General features: G+C 46.0%; 1 protein-coding gene across 1 annotated transcript; it reads left to right on the top strand.

Moving 5' to 3' along the window:
• Positions 1-1,733: 1,733 nt before the first annotated feature.
• LOC119516550 (tumor necrosis factor receptor superfamily member 10B-like) lies at positions 1,734-18,574 on the top strand. The gene is made up of 9 exons (XM_037812866.1): positions 1,734-1,877; positions 8,473-8,545; positions 10,574-10,687; positions 11,376-11,487; positions 12,385-12,638; positions 13,247-13,272; positions 13,701-13,916; positions 16,549-16,621; positions 17,794-18,574. The coding sequence occupies exons 2-9, from the start codon at positions 8,497-8,499 to the stop codon at positions 18,153-18,155; spliced, it is 1,206 nt and encodes a 401-aa protein (XP_037668794.1). The 5' UTR covers positions 1,734-1,877; positions 8,473-8,496; the 3' UTR covers positions 18,156-18,574.
• Positions 18,575-19,985: the final 1,411 nt, after the last annotated feature.

Genomic DNA, 19,985 nt, shown 5'->3' with positions numbered 1-19,985 from the left:
GAAAGGAAGCTTCTGCAATAGGCACCTGGTGATGGAGCCAACGAGGCAGCAGATCCTCCACCCCAGGCAGTCTGACAGATGACTCTGCCCCAGCCGACACCTTCACTGCACACTCACAGCAGAACCTGGGCCAAGACCCAGATCAGCCACTCACAATTGTCTGACTCATAGAAACAGTCAGATAAAAAATGTTTGTTGTTTAAGATGCAAGATTTAAGGATAATTTGTAGCCAGAAATAGGTAACTCTTACAAGATTCCATGAGTACCTGCCACACCTGAGGCACCTAAATCCACTCCACTGTCCTTTCCACCCTCTCACTGCTCTATCAATGTCTGATGAATGCACTAATATGTTGAATGTGATATGTCTAGATGATGGTATAACTGCTTGGTTTTTTGCATATATGACTCATTATAATCTTACTTTTTAATATATAATCTTACTTTTTAATGTATAATCTTACCTTTTAATATATAATCAATTATATTTTATAATATAAAATGACCTGTCCTTTTTTTACGAGAAGCCTCTTTAGTACTGAGAAAATTCACTGCAATGGAACTATTTCTCCCAACAAGCCAAATACTTAAAAGTAAGTAATACCTAGAACAGGAGTAAAAATGTCTTGATCTCAGAAGACACACCCGTACCTGAAAAGGGAATTTTAGCCAGATTCCAGAAGGAGCAGTCACTTACTGTCCTACAGTATTCGATGTTTTTTTCAGCAATAACAGAATGAACTTACACAATTTGACTACATGCTAGTCACCCTCAAATACATGAATTTGACTCCTCCCATCATGCTGTAGAATAATTAGTCTTAAACTATTGCCATTTTTCCTATTCCCTTAGCTTGCCTTAGTTTTCTTTCAATAATAATAATAATAAATAAAAAGAGAAAAATGATTTGCACATTTTTGCTTTTCCTATTTGAAAAGAATTGCATCTGCCTCTCTTACTCATCCCATCTGAGAAACAGAACCTGGTCAAGGGCTTCCACTGGGGTCTGGGGCTGTGGGTATGGACTGGGGAGCAGGCAGGGCTCTGCAGTGTCCTGGGTGCTGAGGAAAGCTAGGGAACACAGGCATGAGACTTCAGCTTGCTTGGCTTTAGCCCACAGACCCTGACGGTGTTTTCACTTCTTCAGTGGGGCTAAAAGGAAAGCATTTTGTTACATCCTATGGAGAACGTAGAAGCAGAAATCCCGATTTTCAGAAAAAAAAAAATCGAAACAGTTGTGCAGTTTCCACGAGTCTTGATCCCAAAAAGGATATGGAGCAATGGATATTTCTTTTGTTTCTTCTCTCTTTTTTAGCCAAGAGAAAATGAATACTTGGTAGAACTGGGTAAAGTACTCCCAGCTGAAGGTAAATAGATGTTAACTTCAGGAGGATTGAGGAGGTAAATATTGGGCTGCAGTAGAGAGAATCTAGGCAGCTTTCCTACAGCATAGCACTAATCTCAAGTCTTACTTTAAATTTGGTTTAAATCTGTCTTTTGCAGTCAGCCCAGAGGCCAGAAGAGCAGGTGTGTCTTCACCCCTCCAAGCAGCACCTGGTTACGCAATCCAACAGCCTGCGGAAGCCGAGGGCATGACAGTGTCCCAGCCTTACCACACTGGTGAACACATCAGGCATAGACTAATTCCTACACCGATTACTTCCGGCTCAATTTCTTCGCGGGAAACAAGGAGCGCCTCTGAACACCATGGCGCAGCGAGGCCAGAGCGCACTGGATACCTCGGGGACCGGGGTCGGGGACGGGTCAGCCGCAGGTCCCAGGACAGCAGCAGGAGCCAGTCCTCGGCTCCGGGGCTCCGGCAGCGCGCTCTGGTGCCCCCTGAATCTCTTCGTGGCCATCTGCGTCCTGCTGCCGGTGAGTCCCCCTCCACGCTTCCTGGCTGGGGAAGCGCGCGCCTGGTTTGCGGGATGGCGGGCGGGGAGAGGGCTGGCGGGGCGGCCCGCACCCCTGAGGCCGGGTCCATCAGGGCAGAGCGCGTCCCTGGCTCGGGTGGAGTGGACGGCGCCGGCCTCCCTGCTGCCGCCTCCCGGGCCCTGGGCGCCAGGTTCAGCGACCACATGGGAAATTTCAGAGCCCCTGACGTGAGAGGATTGAAGTTTATAACCTGAGCAGACGGCGAAGGGGTCTGTTTCCCTGCAACTGAGCAACAGAAGGATTCTCTTTCCTTTTTCTTCTCTTTTCTTCCCCTTCCTTTTTTTTTTACCCCCCATTTTTTTTTTAATTTTTATTTTGAAATAAATTCAAATTTACAGTAACAGTTGCAAAAATAATACAAACCCCATACACAGAATGTCAGCATACCCCAACCCCCCTCCACCGATACCCCAATCTACCAACTTTAATATTTTGTCACTTTACCATTTCTTTCTTTCCCTCCCTCCCTCCATCCCTCCCTATCATCCATCATCTATTGCTCTGTCTTCTGAACGTATGAGAGCAAGTTGCACACATCCTTGAACAAATAATATAATTCACATATACATTTCCTATGAACAAGAATATTCATTTATGTAATCACATTAAGTGTAGTTAAGAAGTTCAAGAAATTTAGCATTGATATAAAGCTTACATTCTATATTTCATTTTTTTCTTATGTCTCAACTGTGTCCTTTTGAGCCTTTTCTCCTCTATACTTAGATCTCATCCAGGATCATCTATGGCATTTAATTGTCATTATCTATTTAGACTGTCTTTTTGTTTTTTCAATTGTGGAAACATATATACAGCATAAATCTTCCCATTCCAACCCCTGCCAAGCATTCCATTTAGTGGGATTAATCACATTCACAATGTTGCAATGCCATCACCTTCCCACCATCCATTACTAGAAATTTCCCTTCACCCCAAACAGAAACCCTACACTCATTTCTTATTAACTCCCCATTGCCCCTTTCCCCACTTCTCATAACCCATACTCTACTTTTCATCTCTATGATCATATTCTCTGATGCTTTCTTTGTGTTTACCATGGGGCTTAAATTTAACATCTTAAGTCTATAACAATCTTGTTTTCTTTGATACCAACTTAACTTCAATAGGACACATAATCTATGTTCCTTTACTCCTCCATTCCCCCACCTTTATGTAGTTCGTGTCAAAAATTACATATTTTACATTGAGTCCAAAACCACTGATTTATCATTACACTTTATGTATTTTAGATCCTGTAGGAAGTAAATATTGGAGTTACAAATCAAAAATACAGTAGTAGGGGTATTTATATTTACCATGTAATCTTTACTGGAAATCTTTATTTCTTCATGTGGTTTCAGTCAATTGTTTAGTGTCCCTTCCTTTCAGCCTACACAATTCCCTTTAGCATTTCTTATAGGACTGATCAACTGGTGATGAAGTCCCTCAGCTTTTGATTACCCGGGAATGTTTTCATCTCCCCCTCATTTTTAATGTCCAGATGTTTGTGAATTTTCTAAGTCTCTGTTGGTTATTGACTTCTATTTGTATTCCATTGTGGTCAGAGAATGTGCTTTGAATAATTTCAATTTTTTTTTTTTAATTTATTGAGGCTTGTTTTATGTCCCAGCCTATGGTCTGTTATGGAGAAAGTTCTGTGATCACTAGAGAAGAATGTGTATCCTGGTGATCTGGGATGTAATGTTCTATATATGTCTGTTAAATTTGTCTATATCTCTCTCTCCTTTCTTTGTTTCTCTGTCGGTAGGGCTCCTTTAGTATCTGAAGTAGGGCAGATCTTTTATTAGCAGAATCTCTCAGCATTTGTTTATCTGTGAAAAATTTCAGCTCTCCCTCAAATATGAAGGAGAGTTTTTCTGGATAAAGTATTCTTGGTTGGAAATTTTTCTCTCAGAATTTTAAATATGTATGCCACTGCCTTCTCGCCTCCATGGTCGCCACTGAGTAGTCACTACTCAGTCTTATGTTGTTTCCTTTGTACGTGGTGAATTGCTTTTCTCCTGCTGCTTTCAGAACTTGCTCTTTCTCTTCAGTATTTGACAGTCTGATCAGAATATGTCTTGGAGTGGGTTTATCTGGATTTATTCTATTTGGAGTTCACTGGGCATTTATGTTTTGTGTATTTATATTGTGTATCAGGCTTGGGAAGTTTTCCCCTACAATTTCTTTGAATACTCTTTCTAGACCTTTACTCTTCTTTTCCCCTTCTGGGACACCAATGAGTCTTATATTTGGACGTTTTATTTTATCTATCATCTCCCTGAGATCCATTTCAATTTTTTCCCTATTCTTTCTTTTGTTCTCTCATTTTCCATTCTGTGGTTCTCGAGGTCTCTGAGTCATTGTTCAGCTTCCTCTAGTCTTGTACTATGAGTATCCAGAATCTTTTTAATTTGGTCAACAGTTTTTTTTTTACTTCCATAAGATCATCTATTTTTTATTTACTCTTGCAATTTCTTCTTTATGCTCTTCTGGGGTCTTCTTCGTGTTCTTTATATCCTGTGCCATGCTCTCCTTCATGTCTTTTATATCCTGTGCCATGCTCTCATTGTTTGCCTTTAGTTCTTTGATTAATTGCTCCAAGTACTGTGTCTCCTCTGATCTTTTGATTTGGATGTTTGGGTTTGGGTTATCCATATTGTCTGGTTTTTTCATATGCTTTAAAATTTTCTGTTGTTTTTGGGCTCTTGGCATTTGCTTTTCTTGATAGGGTTCTTTTAGGATATGAAGGATTATTCACACACCAATCCCTAATTTGTCAGATCTACAGCTTGGTGGCGTACACTTTCTCTAACTAACCAGCAGATGGCGTCCGCGAGTCACCTGTTCCCCTCAAGTCAGTTCTCCCCAACTTTGTCTTTGTGGTGAGTGGGTTGTGAGTCTTGTGGGGTCCAATTGGTGCTCCAAGTTTGGGTGTGTTGTTGGTGTTGTCCGTCCTGAATGTGGGGTGTGTGTCTGAGCGGTTAGGGAGGCAGAGGAGCTTTAATAATCAAACCTCCCAGGTGTTCCTGGAGATTTAAGGCTGTTCCAAGAGTCTAAACCTTCATTTCAGTCCCGCCATAGATTGTCTCTGCCACTGACCCACAAGTCCTTGGTATTGGCATAGGGTCCCTGGGATTTCTGGGTGGGTTCCTCTTCACAGCTGTGCCCTTCTAGGGCCTCTGCTGAGGGAAGGCCATGCTACATCACAAGTGTGTGCCGTCCCTCAAGGGAAGCCCTGGGCCACGAGGCCATGCAGGGGTGTTCCCAGCCTGCTGTAAAGATGGCTGAATGGGATGTGTTAATTTCCCCCTTTTCGCACAGCTCCACCTTCCCAGCTCCGGGACAATTAGCAGTGGGTACATAAAAGGTTATTGTCCACGCCCAATATTGTGACGTGTGCGCAGTGTTGCTGGAAACACTTCCTGTCCCACTGGGTCCCTTGGCACGGCTCTGGGCTGTGTCTCTGGTGCCGGGCAGGAGCGTTCCCAGCCTGCTGGGAAGATGGCTGCAAGGGGCTTGTTTTTTTCCCCTTTTGGCTCCCCTCTGCCCTCCTCACTCTGAGACAACTAGCAGTAGGTGTGTGAAAGGCTATCTTCCACGCCAGATATTGAGGCATTCGCACAGCCCTTTCCTGCTGTGCTTCACTGTGTGGTCCTTGCTGCCGTTTCTGCAGCTGCTTTTGAGTTTTTTTAAAAAAGAACTAGTCCGCCTCCAAATGCCAACCCACAGTTTCCCCAAACTGCAGCGTGGCTGTGAGTCAGCAGGCTCACTCACTCGTTTCAGAATGCCGACTCTCGGTTTCACCAAGTGCACGGTCCCTGTGGATTTAGCAGACCTTGTCCAGCTGGTGCATTGCTGCAACTGGTGTTCTGGGTCACTTTCTGACTTTTATCTAGTATTTTTCACAGAGGTGTTTTTTTGCCCTGTCTCTCCTAGCCGTCATCTTAGGTTCTCCTCTTTCCCTTCTTTCTTTTGTCAGACAAACATTTCCAATTCTAAAAGGTACTCATTGCAAAATGAATACCATTTTCTTGCCTACCAACTCACACAATGTTATATATAAATGCAAACACCTAGCATTGCTTATCCCAGCAATACAGCTTGGTTTAACATTTTAGACTTAATAAATCTTATTTACTATATTAACAGTGTAAAGGCGAAAAACTATACTAACATCTTAAAAGAGGCACAAAAAGTGTTTGCCAAAATGTAACATTCAATCATGTTAAAAAAGAAAAATAACAACTCTCATATTTTCTCAGTCTGATAAAGGGACATGTAAAAAGCTACAGCTGACTCATTTGTAATAGCAAAATACTGAATGAATTTCCTCGAAGACTGTGAGCAATGCCAAGTGTTTTCAGGTTCATCTCCTGGCTTCAGTTTAGCACCTAGGCAGGGCAGGAAGGCAGGGAGAAAAGGCACAAGATGGGAAAGGAGGAAATACAACCTCTTGATTTACAGAGAATGACTAGATCTAATAGGTGAATCTGACAGGTCACAGGATACAATGTCAGATAACAAAAATCAGTTTATTTCTATATCTTAACCAGAAATTATTGAGATGATCCAATTTAAAATTCCCTTTAAAAATCATCAGACATAAAATACAAAATTTTGAAGTTTCATTTGAAAGAGCACCAAGAAACATAAAATCATTGACGTGATTCTCTACACAGAAAACTGCCAAACATTGCTGAGAGAAATTAATGATCACCTAAATAAATGGGAATTTGTGATTTGGCAGACTCCATGTCATCATTTCTCCTCAAATTGATGTATATTTAGATTGACTACATTCCTGGTAGCAATCGTAAACTTACCTGGGTTTTCTTTTATAGAAAGTGGCAAACTGATTCTAAAATGAACTTGCAAATAAAAGGTCCTAGAATAAGCATAACAATACTGAAAATAAAGAGCAAAGTCTGCACACTGCATTTACCTGACTTCAGGACATATTATAAAGCAACAGTAATTAAAACAGTGTGGTATCATCTTAGATAGGACAAACAGATCAATGGAACAGAATAGGCCACTCTGAAATAGACCCAAATTTGTATAGTCATTTAATTTTCTAGCAAGGTGACCAAAATGATGGAACGGAGAAGGAAAGGTAATTTCACAAATGATAGAACAATGGATATTCCAATGGAAAAAATGAATGTTAACCCCCACATCCACCATGCTCAAAAATTTATTTGTGATGGTGCATCATCTAACCACAAAAACTTTAATCAATAAAGCTTCTAGAAGAATAAATATGTAGCAGAGTTCTTGGCTACTAGAGGATAGGCAAAGGACAGTTGAATAAATATGAGAAAAATATCACAAAATATTAAGTATAGAATCCAAGTGGTAGGAAGATGTGTGTTCTTTTGCATAAGACTTTACACTTGATTATTGGCTTGAAATTATTTCATAATAGAAACTTGTTGGAAATAAGCCCCGAGAAGGAGTCAGAGAAAACAGGAGGGATTATGTTCCTGACAAGAGAGAAAGGAGACATAGACATTGCGTGACCTCAGAGGATGCCCAGCCTAGAAGAGTGAGGACTTGGGGACACATGTCATTCAAGTTGTCACCAAACCCATGAAAGGCTTTTGTGTGTTAGGGGGCTGCATTTTATCCTCATTAGATCCAGGTAATAGAAACAGGGTTGACACAAGCAGATCTTTATTTAACAAGTTTTGTGTCAGTAATTGACTGTTCTATTTGAAAATACTCTAATTTTAGAAAAGCTGCATAAAAATTTTCCTGCTTCTATTAAGTGCAATGCACAGAACTAGCAAATGCTTTAGTGGGTGTTACCTACAATAAATGACATTTGCCCTCATCACCATAGCTCCACCCTCAAAGTCAGAAAATTTGCATAGATACACCACTAACCTCTAATCCTCAGTCCCCATTCTGATTTCTCCAGATGTCCCCATGATGTCTTTATGCAACAGATGTTCTGACCCTAATCACAGTATCTGTGTGACTCTTTGCTATTTAGTGAGACATAGACCAGCTTATTTGGGAACGGCTTATCAGGTGCCTTTTAAAATTAGAAGGTTCTTATGTAACATTTGATCCTGTTTCCTGATTTTTTTCAAATCTGAATAACCCTCATTTATAAAAAAGGTGTGTGTGTGTGTGTGTATGTGAGAGAGTGAGAGACAATAGTCACAACTATGCAGTCAAATATTAGAATTAAACAAGCCAAAATGTGAGTGGATACTTCTGTGGTTGAGTGGATTACATGTGATTATAATATTCTAAAAACATTTCACCTCCACTTGCCTATTTTTTCTGGAATCAATGTGTTTTATTTTATCACAAGAGATAAGGATAAAGGAGAGTTTTCAAGTATATGTGGCTTGGATATCCCCAAAAGGCGAAGGGATAAACAAGAATACAAAAGAATGGTTGAGAGCTTAGAGCTGGAAGAAAGTTACAAGCTGGGTTTTGGAGGCTGGTGAAGGGATGGGATATGTATCCTCTTCCTGGTGAGAGTCTGGAAGCCACTCATTCCATCCCTGCTTTGTCCCCACAGGTCTTCACGGACTCGGCACCAACCATGCAGCAGTTCAAGGCCCACACCCCATTTATGAGGCTGTGCCCCCCAGGTACACCCTACACTGACCTCAGCCCTCTGCACCAGCCTGGTCTCCAGGCGCTTCCAGCCTCCTGGGTCCTGCAGGCCCCGTTCCTTTATCCCACAGACATGTATTGATTTCCTCTGGGGGTCAGGCCCGGGCTCCTGGAGGACACAGGCCCTGGCCTCATGCAGCGTTTCCTTCTGGACAAACGTCAGAGACGCGGGATAAAGAACCGGGAAGGAGACAGAGGGGTGTGTGAGACACGGATGGGGTTAAGGGGTCCCTGGGATGGAGACTTTAGACTGAAATCTAAGGGGTGCAGGGGCCAGCAGTCAGTGGGCCAGGCCAGAGGGCACCAGAGGAAGGGACAGTGAGACACAGAGCCTGGGAGAGGCAGGAGCTTGGGGTGATCCAGCAGAGGCTGGGGCAGCTGAGGGGGGAGGAGGGTAGAGGGCGCTGAGGTCAGAGGGGGGAAGTCGGGGTGAATCACCCAGGGCCTGGGCACCCGCAGGGAGCTCTGGTTTCATTTACCAACAAGCCAGGTCCCTGAGAGCTTTCAGGAGGGGACTGACCACATCGGATGGAGAGGGGAAAGGCCAGAGGCAGGAGGGGCTTCCATGGCTTCCTGGCAGTGGCAAGAGCAGGACAGGAAGCAGCCTGTGAAACCAGAGGCTCTGAGGCAGACCGTCCTGTGCCCCAGGGAGTATGTCCCTGGTTCCCTGCAATCCTCTGAGCTGGGGGAGGCAGGAGCCACCTGGGGGTGTGGACTGTTGTTTGTGCCACACACGTGTGTGTGAGGTAGGGACTGATGGTCTCCTGTGCAGGGGCTTCCAGAGCTGAAACCTGGAGCGTGTAACGGGTATTAAAATGCTTTGAAAGAATTTGCATTTCCTTTTTGTAGTGGAAATCCTAGGAAAAGGCTGCCTGTGCCCTGAGCCTTGGGAGGCCCACTTTGGACACATGTGCCTGTCACGGTGTCAGAGTGCAAGGGGAATGGCCCCCCTGAAACACACCCTCAGAACTAAGGCAGGAGACCTTCGGGTGCCTTTTCCAGGGTCTAGGGAAGAGAGGGTTACCGTGTCTCTTAGTGACCCCACACCATTGTCAATCATCACACTTACCATTGTTATGAAGGGTTATCTCATTATACGTTAATTAAGAATATTTTGAAATTCAGTTGTGATTTTAGAGTAGGTTTCAATATTGAATAACTGGATCAGGGAAAGGGCAGGTTGATGGTGCAGGGCAGGGTGGGGTCCCCCGAAGGCGCAGGGCCCTGGAGGTGGTGGGTGGAGCCAAGGCGGGTCCCAGGCAGTTCCTACCCCTGGGCTCAGGGCCTGGAGCTCGCCCTTCCCGCAAGGCCAGCCCTGGGCCCCTCTCTGTGGATCCTTTTGACACTCTGCAGGTGGGACCCATTTCTATATCTGCAGATCTCCGAGGTATAAAGGCATGAGCTTTATTTGATGGCTTCTCCCTCATTGTTTTATTGCTTCTGCCCCTGTTTGTTCGTGTCTTCTCTTCCTGTGTGCTCACGGTGGACACAGATTATGACTTTCTTCAGTGGGTTTCCAGTGTCTAGGGCAGCACTGTCCCAGGCATTTTCATTAGACAGACGTGACTGTTGAGCCCTTGAAATGTGGCTAATCCATAGTGAGATGTGCTGAAAGTGAAGGATTCACATCAAACTCAAAGACTTATGCTGAATATAAAATGGAATCTACCTCAATTTTTTATTGATTTCATGTTGAAATGATAATGTTTTGGATATATTGCCTAAAATAAACTGAATTGTAAAAATTAATGTGAACTTCTATCATTTTTCATTTTTAATGTGGCTTATATTATAATTTAATATGCAACTGGCATTATGTCTAGTGACAGTGCTGGTCTAGGGTATGTAATAGCTGAAGACTTCAGGGAGACGACAAATATGGGGAAAGTCCCTTTTCCCTGTTTGGATCTCCTGATGGCCTGGAGGGGAGTTTACCCTCTCCCCCATCCCCCACCTCTGGGTCCCTGTGAAGATCATTCACCAGCTTTTCTCTCCATTCCCAGGATCCCATGTCTCAAATGTTGGTGGAAATTGTACCCTGTGCCAGTCTGGAGTTGAGTACACCAATTATTTGAATGCCCTGCCTTCCTGCTTACGCTGTACAGTTTGTAAACCAGGTGCAGATATGGGGCTCCACGCCTGGAGTTGGGGTGCAGGATGATGAGGTGGGATGTGCAGCCAAAATTGAATCAGGAGCCCTGGATTTCCAACTTACCTTTAAGCTAAAATAACAAAACAAAAGAAAACAGGAATTTATTATTGAATAAATGCATTTGGTAGGGAAAATACTTTAAACCATCACTTGGAAGGTGTCATTCATAATCTGTCCCTCTAGATGGAGGCCAGTGTGGTGACAGCCCAGGAGAGGGCTCAGCCTGTGGCTGGGGACAGGGGTGGGGTCCTGGGCTCAGGGCTCCTGGCAAGGGGCTCAGCCCCAGCCTCACACCCATAGCCCCCACCACCACCTATTCACAGGGCTGGGCCCTTGGGGGCTTCACCCAGAGCTCCTCTCCATGCAGGGTCCCTCGGGTATTCCCCACCTGTTGCCATGGACCCTAGCCCTAAAGGATTACTCCTCCCAAACCTCATGCACTAAACAATGAAGCAGGTCCAGTGTTCGTGAGTGTGAGCATATGCTGACAGGTGTGTGCTCACGCTCTTCCTGGGCCTCGTGTGTGTGCTCCTGACACCGACCCTCAGAACCACTTGTGACCTGAGTTGAGCTGCATGCGAGGGATTTGGGTGGTGTGAAGGGTTGAGGGATGAGCAGAGAATCCCCCTCTGAACCTTGTGCTCTGCCTGCAGATGAAGACGAGATGAGCCCGTGCACCAGGACTCGGGACGCACAGTGTCAATGCAAACCTGGCACTTTCCGTGGAGAGGATGTTCCAGAGTTCTGTCAGAAGTGCAAGACTGGGTGAGGCCCAGGAGCCCAGAGGCTCCCACAGATCCTGGGGACCCGAGGCCTCCTTCTCCCCATTCTCCCCCTGCTTTCGTGCAGCGCCCGCCCCTGCAGGGCTTCCCTGGGTCTGTGGGCTCTTCTGAGCCTGGGGCAGCCCCCCTCCCCCATAGGCATGTTCCCACCACTGCCCCCTGTACCGCCCCCTCTCACCCCCTCCTCACCTGATTCCATCAGCCAGGGACCCTTCTCCACTGGGTGGAGACAATTAACTGATGACCGTCCATCATGGATTATATTCACCTTTTACCAGTGCAATAAAAAATATAATTTAAACATGTTTATGTGGGAAGCAGCCCATGTAAACCAAGTACCCGTGACCCACAGTCACGAAGAAGCCACGTGTACAGCCCCTCCACGCTCCACACCGAAGCCTGAGCTGACTGAGCCTGCCTCCCGTTCGGCCCTGACCCCTCAGTGAGGCCCCCTCTCACCCTCTAGTGTGTGCTGGGCTGAGGCAGGCACAGGTCAAACAGCTGGGGGTGAAGGTTATTGCATCACTGAGGACCAGCTGCTGGAGGAGGCGGCTCAGCCCTGGGGAAGGAGGGGCCCCTTGACACCTCACCTGGAGAGAGGTGACCCCTCACCTGCCCAGGTAGCTGAGGGAAGCTGTGGCCCCTGACGCAGCAGCTCTGGGCACTTAGCAGGGAGCCCCTGGGCTGAACTGCACAGGCTCAGATCCTTCCCCAGACTCAACAGGGAGAGCACGGGGGACCCTCAGCCCTGGGGTCACAGAAGCAGGTTCTTCCTCTACTATCTTGTCAGGGGACATTGAGGGGAGGATCACCCCTCTTTCTTCTCTTCTGCCAGCCCTCATCACAGCATCCCTTCTCTTCCCCCCATGTCTGTACCTAGGTGCCCCAAAGGGATGGTGGAGGCACATCCCTGTACCCCCTGGGGAGACGTTGAGTGTGTCCGCCAAGAATCAGTTACCAAGGCCACAGGGGAAGCCACTGTTTCTGAGGAGCCGGTGGACAGTGGCCTGGGGTCTCCTGCCTCTCCCTCTCCTCCCTCAGGTGTTCTGAGCATCGTGATTGGGAGCGTGGTGGTCCTGGTTATTGTGGGTGTGCGTGTGTTCAGCCTTCTGTGGAAGAGGCGCACCTGCCAAGGTGAGGTGTGGGTTGGAGGGGGAGGGATGGGTCCTGGGTCCCCTTCTGTCAAGCCCATCTCTCATGATTTTATTTCTAGCAGACGAGAATGCCCTGTGCTCTCCCTACCAAAAGACCCAGCTCTGCCCTTGTCCCTGTCATCACCCCCATCTCCCTGGGGAGGGACCCTCTTCTCACCCATCTGCCCCGACACAGGGCCTGGATCCCACCCACCCTCTCCTCGGTGATGCTGCTGCCTCCCATCCCTCTGAGTCTCAGTGGACTGGGCCCGTCCTTCTTTGCCGGGGCCCCAGCAAAGTCAGAGTGGCCACTGATTCTTTGATGGTTGACAAGAGACGAGGTGGCCAGAGGGGCTCATGAGCAGAATCAGAGGGAGATTTTCATATGGGCTGATATTATTTCCCCTCGGTCTCTCCCCTTGCTGAGGCATTGTGAGTTCAGAATGGTCCCTCCTTGTCTTCCCTTCCCCCTGCATCCATGTTCCAAGGGTTGTCACTGGCGAGCCCCTGGAGATTCCCCCAGTGACTTCCACAATGGTTGTCCCCTTGGGAAGGGTGGAGCCACAGAGAGGGCCCCTATTCTCTAAACAAGACCCTTTTCTCTTCTAGGCTGTGGAGAGGACTCCAAGTGTATAGTAAGGATGAGTTGTTTGTCCCCCTCCTGGAAGTTTCCGGTGCCCTGAACTTCTGTGCTCCTCTGCCCAGCTCTGTACACTTGCCTGGTGTCTCTGGGGTGACTGTAAGGGGCAAAGGGTGCAGTTTGAGCCCCAGGCCTGCTGGCTGTGCTGCAGCCATGTCCTGCTGCTTGTGAGACCCACTCACGCCCACACTCCTGCACCTGGCAGCTGGCGGGGGGGGGGGGAGGGGGGACAGTTGAGGCAGGGTAACCCCCAGTACAGCCCTGGGTGATTGTGCCAGTGGCTGAGGCCTGGGCATGTAGGGTCTGTGCACCCCTGCAGTGACACCCCTGGGAGTGGGAGGACGAGAGGACCCACCACAGTCTGGGGGCCTCTGCAGGGAGCTACTGTGTGGAGTCCTGAGCTGGGGTCTTTGCCTCCTCAAGGTCATGATGAACAGTTGGCGCTTCCCACGAGGGCCTGGGGCTCAGGACAATGCTCGGAACCAGATGCTGAGCCCCTCGCAGACCACCTTGGACTCTGCCCAGGAAAACCAAGGCCCGGAGCAGGCAGAGCTGCTGGGAGCCACTGCCCGGAACCCTGTGGAAGCAGAGCCTCTCCTGGAGAGGGGAATGAGCCCTGTGGCTGCAGAGCCTCTCCAGGTGAGGGGGACGGGCTGGAGGTGCCCTTGCTGCCGCCAGGTGCTCCTCGTGCAAAGGGGGAAGGTGGGAGCCGGGGGCGGGGGGGCTCTCTCCTGGCCCCGGGGGCGGGGCTGACGCGGGAGGGGCGGGGCTGACGTGGGAAGGGCGGGGCTGATGCGGGAGGGGCGTCTCCATCCAGGGCCCGGGCTCAACCCGGGAGAACAGCTCATTCCTCGTGTTACGGGAAATTTAGAATTATTGAAATCATTGCTCTGAATATATTTGAAAAGAAATCTGGCCATGTTGGAAGCACGGTTTCCTACAGGATGTAGAATTTCTGGGTCAATGTGTTGAAGTGCTTTTTACTGTGTACATACTGTCACACACAGAAACGATCACACATTGTTGTTTCCCATAAAGGTTCATGAGTTTTGATCTGACATTGAGTGTTCATTTAAACAATATTGTTTTTGATAACTAGACAAAAGTTACATTGTTTAAATATTAATTTTTCTATTTATTAGTCTATGTTTCACACAGTTATTCACAGTTTCAATCCCTTTTTGTTTTTTTTTTTTTTGTTTTTTTTTTTTACAATTGTCTTCTTATGGTTTTTGTCTTTCCAATAAGCATCTTACTATGAAGACGTGGTCTTGTTCCACTGCATTTTATCACATACAAATGATAGATTCCTAATTTTGTTTGCCTTTTCATTTTGTTTATTATTTAAATGTAACAGTTTTAAAATTTTCCTAATTAAATCTATTGATACATTTATTTTTGTTTTGTTCATAAGCTTAGGAAGTCCTTTCCTCAACATAAGATAGGATGAGCATCTCTACTTTCTTAGGTAGGATTCATTTTTAGAGTTTGATTGGTATCATTTAGCTATATACTTTCAAGGGAATTTATTTTGTGAAACAATAGGAAAGAGGAGCTACCAGAATTATTTTAGGTATCTCATTTCTTCAATATCTATGCAGGAACAGATCATTCCCTTTCCCTGTGGTTTCTGTCCCTCCTTTATCCCATGCCACATTTCCATATAGACAGTGGTCTCCATCTACCTGGTCTGCTCTGGGCCCTAAACTTTCTGTCATTAATACCATTTTTTTTTTTACATTTGTTTTTTTAATAAAGAGCTTATATAGAAAAGAAAAAGGAAATGTCCCATATCACTCAGTGTTTAATCACTGTTGAAATTTTTCACAAGAGGGGAATCTATAGCCACAGAAAACTTCAGTAAAATAGGATGTAGCCAGTAAAACTGTGAAAGTCTCCCCCAGTTTTGCCCCAGTCCCCTGGTTCTTTTTATTCAAGATAATTATTATAGAGAATTTCTTGTGATCTTTGCTAAAATCTTTATGCCTGTGCCAATTTAAATGAAATGGATTATATTTTATACAACACTCTGCCAAATTTCATTTTCTAATGCTTTGTGATATCTGATAAGAGCAAACACCTCTTCCTTACAGTTTTTCAAAATTTTTTTAGTATTATCACCCAGGAAAAATATAGAATTATTTAATAAGATTTTCTGTATCATCAAAGAAGAAATCATTGGAATTTTGATTCAGTTGACATTAAATTAGTCAGTTCATCTGGAATGAATTTAGATCTTTTCAGTACTCAATATTTTTCTTTTGGAAGAATATAATATTCATCAATTCATGTATTTTGTTGCAGCTCAATTAAAGTTTGTGTTTTCTTTCAGATCAGTTTTTCTTAATTCTTGTCTTGGTTGTTTCTTTGTATTTTATGTGTTTTGCCATCATTGTGGTTTGATACCTTTCTAACATATTGTTTCTAGTTTGTTTTTTGAATATTCATCCAGATATACCTTTATTTCAAGTACTGTCGTTCAACCCTTAGGTTTTTCTCAGGACACTATCGTATCTAAAATAATGATTATTTTGTCTGCTCCTTTCCCTTCTTTTTGATTCATGTCTTGTTGAGCTTTCTGAACAGTGCTCAGTGATGCTTGGAGCAGGCAGGCCCTTTGCTCTTGATTTGCCTTTGGCAGTGAGGCTGCTCAGCTGAGCGGCTGAGAATGACACGGGCTCCTCTGTTGAAGGAGGAGTTCTTATCCTCGTGGATGCCTCCTTCTGTTCTGAGGTGTAGTTAGAAAGTCAGCTTTGGGGTTTCATTCTATCTTAGGCCTTTTCAGCCTCCATTGAACTATTTGGTGTTTCCTTTCTTATTTAGTCTACTGATAGATTACAATAAAACATCCTCATTTTTTTTCTGAATAAGCCTTACTTTAGATTTTCCAAGATGCGTTCATATGTATTCTCCTGTCTGAATCTCATGAAATTCTGTGAGCAGTTGTTATCTCATGCTGGGATGGGTGGATGTCGACTAGATAGGGCTCAAGGGAACCCTCTAGGATGGTGAATGTTCTCTGTGATTCGGGTGACGGTTACGCAGTGACACTTTTTAGAGCTGGGCAATTTACTGCATGTAACTTTAGCCTCAGTGAGGAAGCAAACAGAGCCCTGTGGGGGTGGCACATTGGATATTTAAATGATGTTTCCTCAGACCCCAAGAGGGGAGGTGGGCTGCCCCACGTCTCACAGCTGGCTGGCTGTCAGGGTCAGCTCTGGAAGGAGGACTCTCGATCAGGATCAGGGATGGGCTCCACTGTATTTTGCAGGAAAAGCTCAAGGCTCAAGAGTCTCGGAGGAAAGTGGTGCTTGTTCCAGCAAATGGTGCAGACCCCACTGAAAGTAAGTATGTTGTCCTGTGCAGAGGGAGGGCCATGTCTTCCCTGCTGTCCCCGTTGCTTCCAGGGCCCCACCAGAGCAGGGGACACTGGATGCAGGGCCACTTATGCTGATGGTCCCTGGATCACCAGACCCTAAATACTCTTCTCCCAGCCTCTTCTTCTCCCTCCACTTTGCCCCAGCTTCTACCCTAAAAACATTCTGCATCTCCATGTCCTTCCCCTCTGTCATCATTTTCCCCTCCTCACTTGTGGTCCAGGGCTGATAGTGAGCCTGCTCTGAGGGCCCCTGAGGGGCTGTGCTGTCCACATGGCAAATTTGACGGACAGGTAATGTAGCATCATACCAGGTTTCAAAGATAGTGTACAAAAAGAATGTAAAATGGTAATATTATTTGTGTATTGGTTATATGTTGAAATAATATTTGGATAGATCAAGTTATTGAGCATATATTTAAAAATTAACATCACCTCTTAGTTTTTAGTGTCTGAATGAACCTGTGAGGGAAAGTAAAATTGTATTTGTGGTCCCCCTTAGAGTTCTATTGGATGGTGATGTCCAGGGCTTTTCACACACATCTCATTTAGCCCCCACCACAGTGCCATGAGATGGGGGGTATTTTGCTCCATCATACAGGTTTTCTTGCTGCTCAGAATTCATTTGTCTCCACCAAGCCCTGCCCCAGTGTCAGGGAGGCCTAGCTGGGTGGAGAGCCAGAGACCTCTGCCCCCCCAGGCCCTTGCTCCTCCACTAGATGTGAATAGTGCAGCCCTGGAAACTTCTCTCATGAGGAGCTCAGCCTAAGCCAAGTCCTCCTTCTCTGAAGTCCTAGTGCAGCCACAGTCTGTCCCACCACTCTGTCTTGTACCATGTGTGGCTTCCTTTCTCCATCACTGCTCCTCGTCCCTCCCTGGTGGGTTGTCAGCAGCTCCTAGCGCAGGATTCTCTGTCAGCCTTGAGTGACCCACAGTGCCTTGGGCATAGTCAAGACGAGACCATATTGCCGATTCCCTGATGATGGGGACGCAGGTAGGGATGCTTAGAGCAGCAGGTTTCCCACAATAAGGGGTCATTAGTTTCTACCCCTGGGCTCTAGGCCTGATCTAGGATCCTCTGCCCTTTCTGAGGCGCATCCTAACTAAACTAACTGTCTCTGTGACTTTTCTTCCTCGTAGCTCTGAAGTCGTTCTTCAATATCTGTCAGGACTTCATTCCCTTTAATTCCTGGACACGGCTCATACGGCTGCTGGGCCTGACTGACAATGAGATCGCAGTGGCCAGGGCTGATGCAGCAAGCACTGAGGAGGGTTTCTACAACATGCTGGACAAGTGGCTCAGCACGAAGGGGCGGGATGCCTCAGTCAACAGCCTGCTGGATGCCTTGGAAACACTGGGAGAAAGAAATGCAAAGGAAAGGATTCAGAAACACCTGGTAGACTCTGGACAGTATATCTCCCAGGAACACACGGCAGACACCCTGGGCTGTGTGTATGGGAATGGAAAGGTTGCTTCTGGAAATCAAAACTTCAATAGTTGACCTTTGCTGCTTGAAAGGAAACACCTTTGTATACTGTGCTAGTTTGAAGCTATTATGTATCCCACAAAAGGCCATGTTGGTTTAATACATTCTTGTGGGTGCAGACCTATTGTGGGTGGGAACTTTTGGTTACATTGTTTCAGTTGAGATGTGACCCAGCTCTCATCTAGGTGGGTCTTAATCCTCGTTCCAACCCAGCTTAGCCTTAAGACCAAACAACCCACCTGGCACTGTAAGAAAGCGTTAAGTTTAGCTTTCACATAAAGGCAGCATGGAATAGGGAAAATGGCAGCAGAATTGGCTTAAACAGGCTCTATGGTAAAGGAAAGGAGAGAGAAAGAGTCATGATGTAAGCCTAGAATCAGCACCAGCTCCTTATATGGGAAAAATAACCAGGGTTATTGGAATGTAAAGGGATATGGGGTATAATCGGAGGCAGGAACTCCCAGCAGGAAATTTAAACTGAATGAGCTGTCTCAGATAGGCTGTACAATTCAAAATCTCAAAGATGGGCTAGTTAGCTCTCTCAGATAGGCTCTAACCTGTGGAGTACCCAGCCAGTGGGGAAACAGGGGAGGGACCTGCGTGCTAGGGATAGGATATTAATATCTCCATGTTCTTTCTCCCCTGTGCCAGCCCACCATGTTTCTGGCTGTGCGCCCTTTCCTGCAAGATCGTAAATAAATTATTTTCTCCTCCAGAACCAAATGAGCAATTATTCCTTTACAGGTACTGCTTTATTTCCAACAGCACGGAGGTGGACATGGGTTTCACTGGGACTTACTGACAGGAGATGACGGTCTCATGGTCGTGGCCAGCAGTGGAAAATGAACTGCACAAAAAAGAGGGAAGAGTGCCAGTGGGGGTGGGGTGGAGGTGGGGCCTTATAAAACTTTTTGACAACAGGATTTCTTGTGAGATTTGGTTATAGCAGTGTTTAGGGAGGGAAGTTTTAATGCCTTCTCCCTGGGGAGAGGGTCCCGTTGCCTGGTCATGTGTCTCATAATGGTGAAGGGGACAGGGCCCCAGGCCCTGGGTCCTCACAGTCTGCCCCCATGCAGCAGACTACATTGACCATAGGACAGACATTGAAGGATAAGAGACATCAGAACACTAGACATCCTTTCCACAGAGATCCATGTTTTTTGATGCATTGAATTCTGCCAGGCCAGCACAGTGCTCCACACAGCCCAATTCGCAAGGGTCATAATCGAAGGAAGACTGGTAGTGCCTGAAGTTGGCAAACCCAACATTGAGTTCGACTGTGGGCATGACTAGAACGGTGTTTGCTAGTGTGCTGTGGGCAAAAAGAAAGATGTTTATGTGGAAGAATCAGGGGTAATTACATGCTTGAGAGCCATTGGTTGATAGGAAGGTACCAGACAGAGGAACACTATGGGAAGGTTTTAAATACCAGACATTCTCCCTCTGCAAATCTGGAGAGTTTTCTACCATTACATCAGTTGTAAGTCTGAGCATGAGACAGTTACACGTGGCCATGTATAACATTCCCTTGGGAGTAGAGGCCCCGGATTGGTGATAAAGATTTTAACAGATATTTAGTCTTATTACAATATTTTTGGTAACTTGTATTCCCCAGGGACTTAGGATTCTGAACCAATGTGGCTGAAAAGGCCAGCACCAAGGACAAAGGACCTCAACTTCCCCATTTTGTATGGTCTGAGGCACAGGCAACAAGTTAGTACCATTCCCCCTTTTGGGCTGTTAAGCAGCTGACCCTTTTACTTGGACTCTCAGGGTTTGCATTGGTCCCGCCATTAGCATTTCAATGGGGGCAGGTGCAGCAGCCCCTGGAATTGCATATAAGCA

The sequence above is a fragment of the Choloepus didactylus genome, chromosome 20 (assembly GCF_015220235.1).
Source record: "Choloepus didactylus isolate mChoDid1 chromosome 20, mChoDid1.pri, whole genome shotgun sequence".
Taxonomy (NCBI): Eukaryota; Metazoa; Chordata; class Mammalia; order Pilosa; family Megalonychidae; genus Choloepus; species Choloepus didactylus.
Note: the sequence above shows the minus strand (reverse complement) of the source record. Positions and strands in the feature narration are given on the sequence as shown.

Bases quoted from the DNA above. Each gene is read 5' to 3' on its own strand.
- LOC119516550 (XM_037812866.1), top strand. From the start codon at position 8,497: ATGCAGCAGTTCAAGGCCCACACCCCATTTATGAGGCTGTGCCCCCCA. The intron at 11,488-12,384 runs GTGAGGCCCAGG...GTCTGTACCTAG, and splicing joins TGTCAGAAGTGCAAGACTGG to GTGCCCCAAAGGGATGGTGG. The intron at 13,273-13,700 runs GTAAGGATGAGT...TGCCTCCTCAAG, and splicing joins GAGAGGACTCCAAGTGTATA to GTCATGATGAACAGTTGGCG.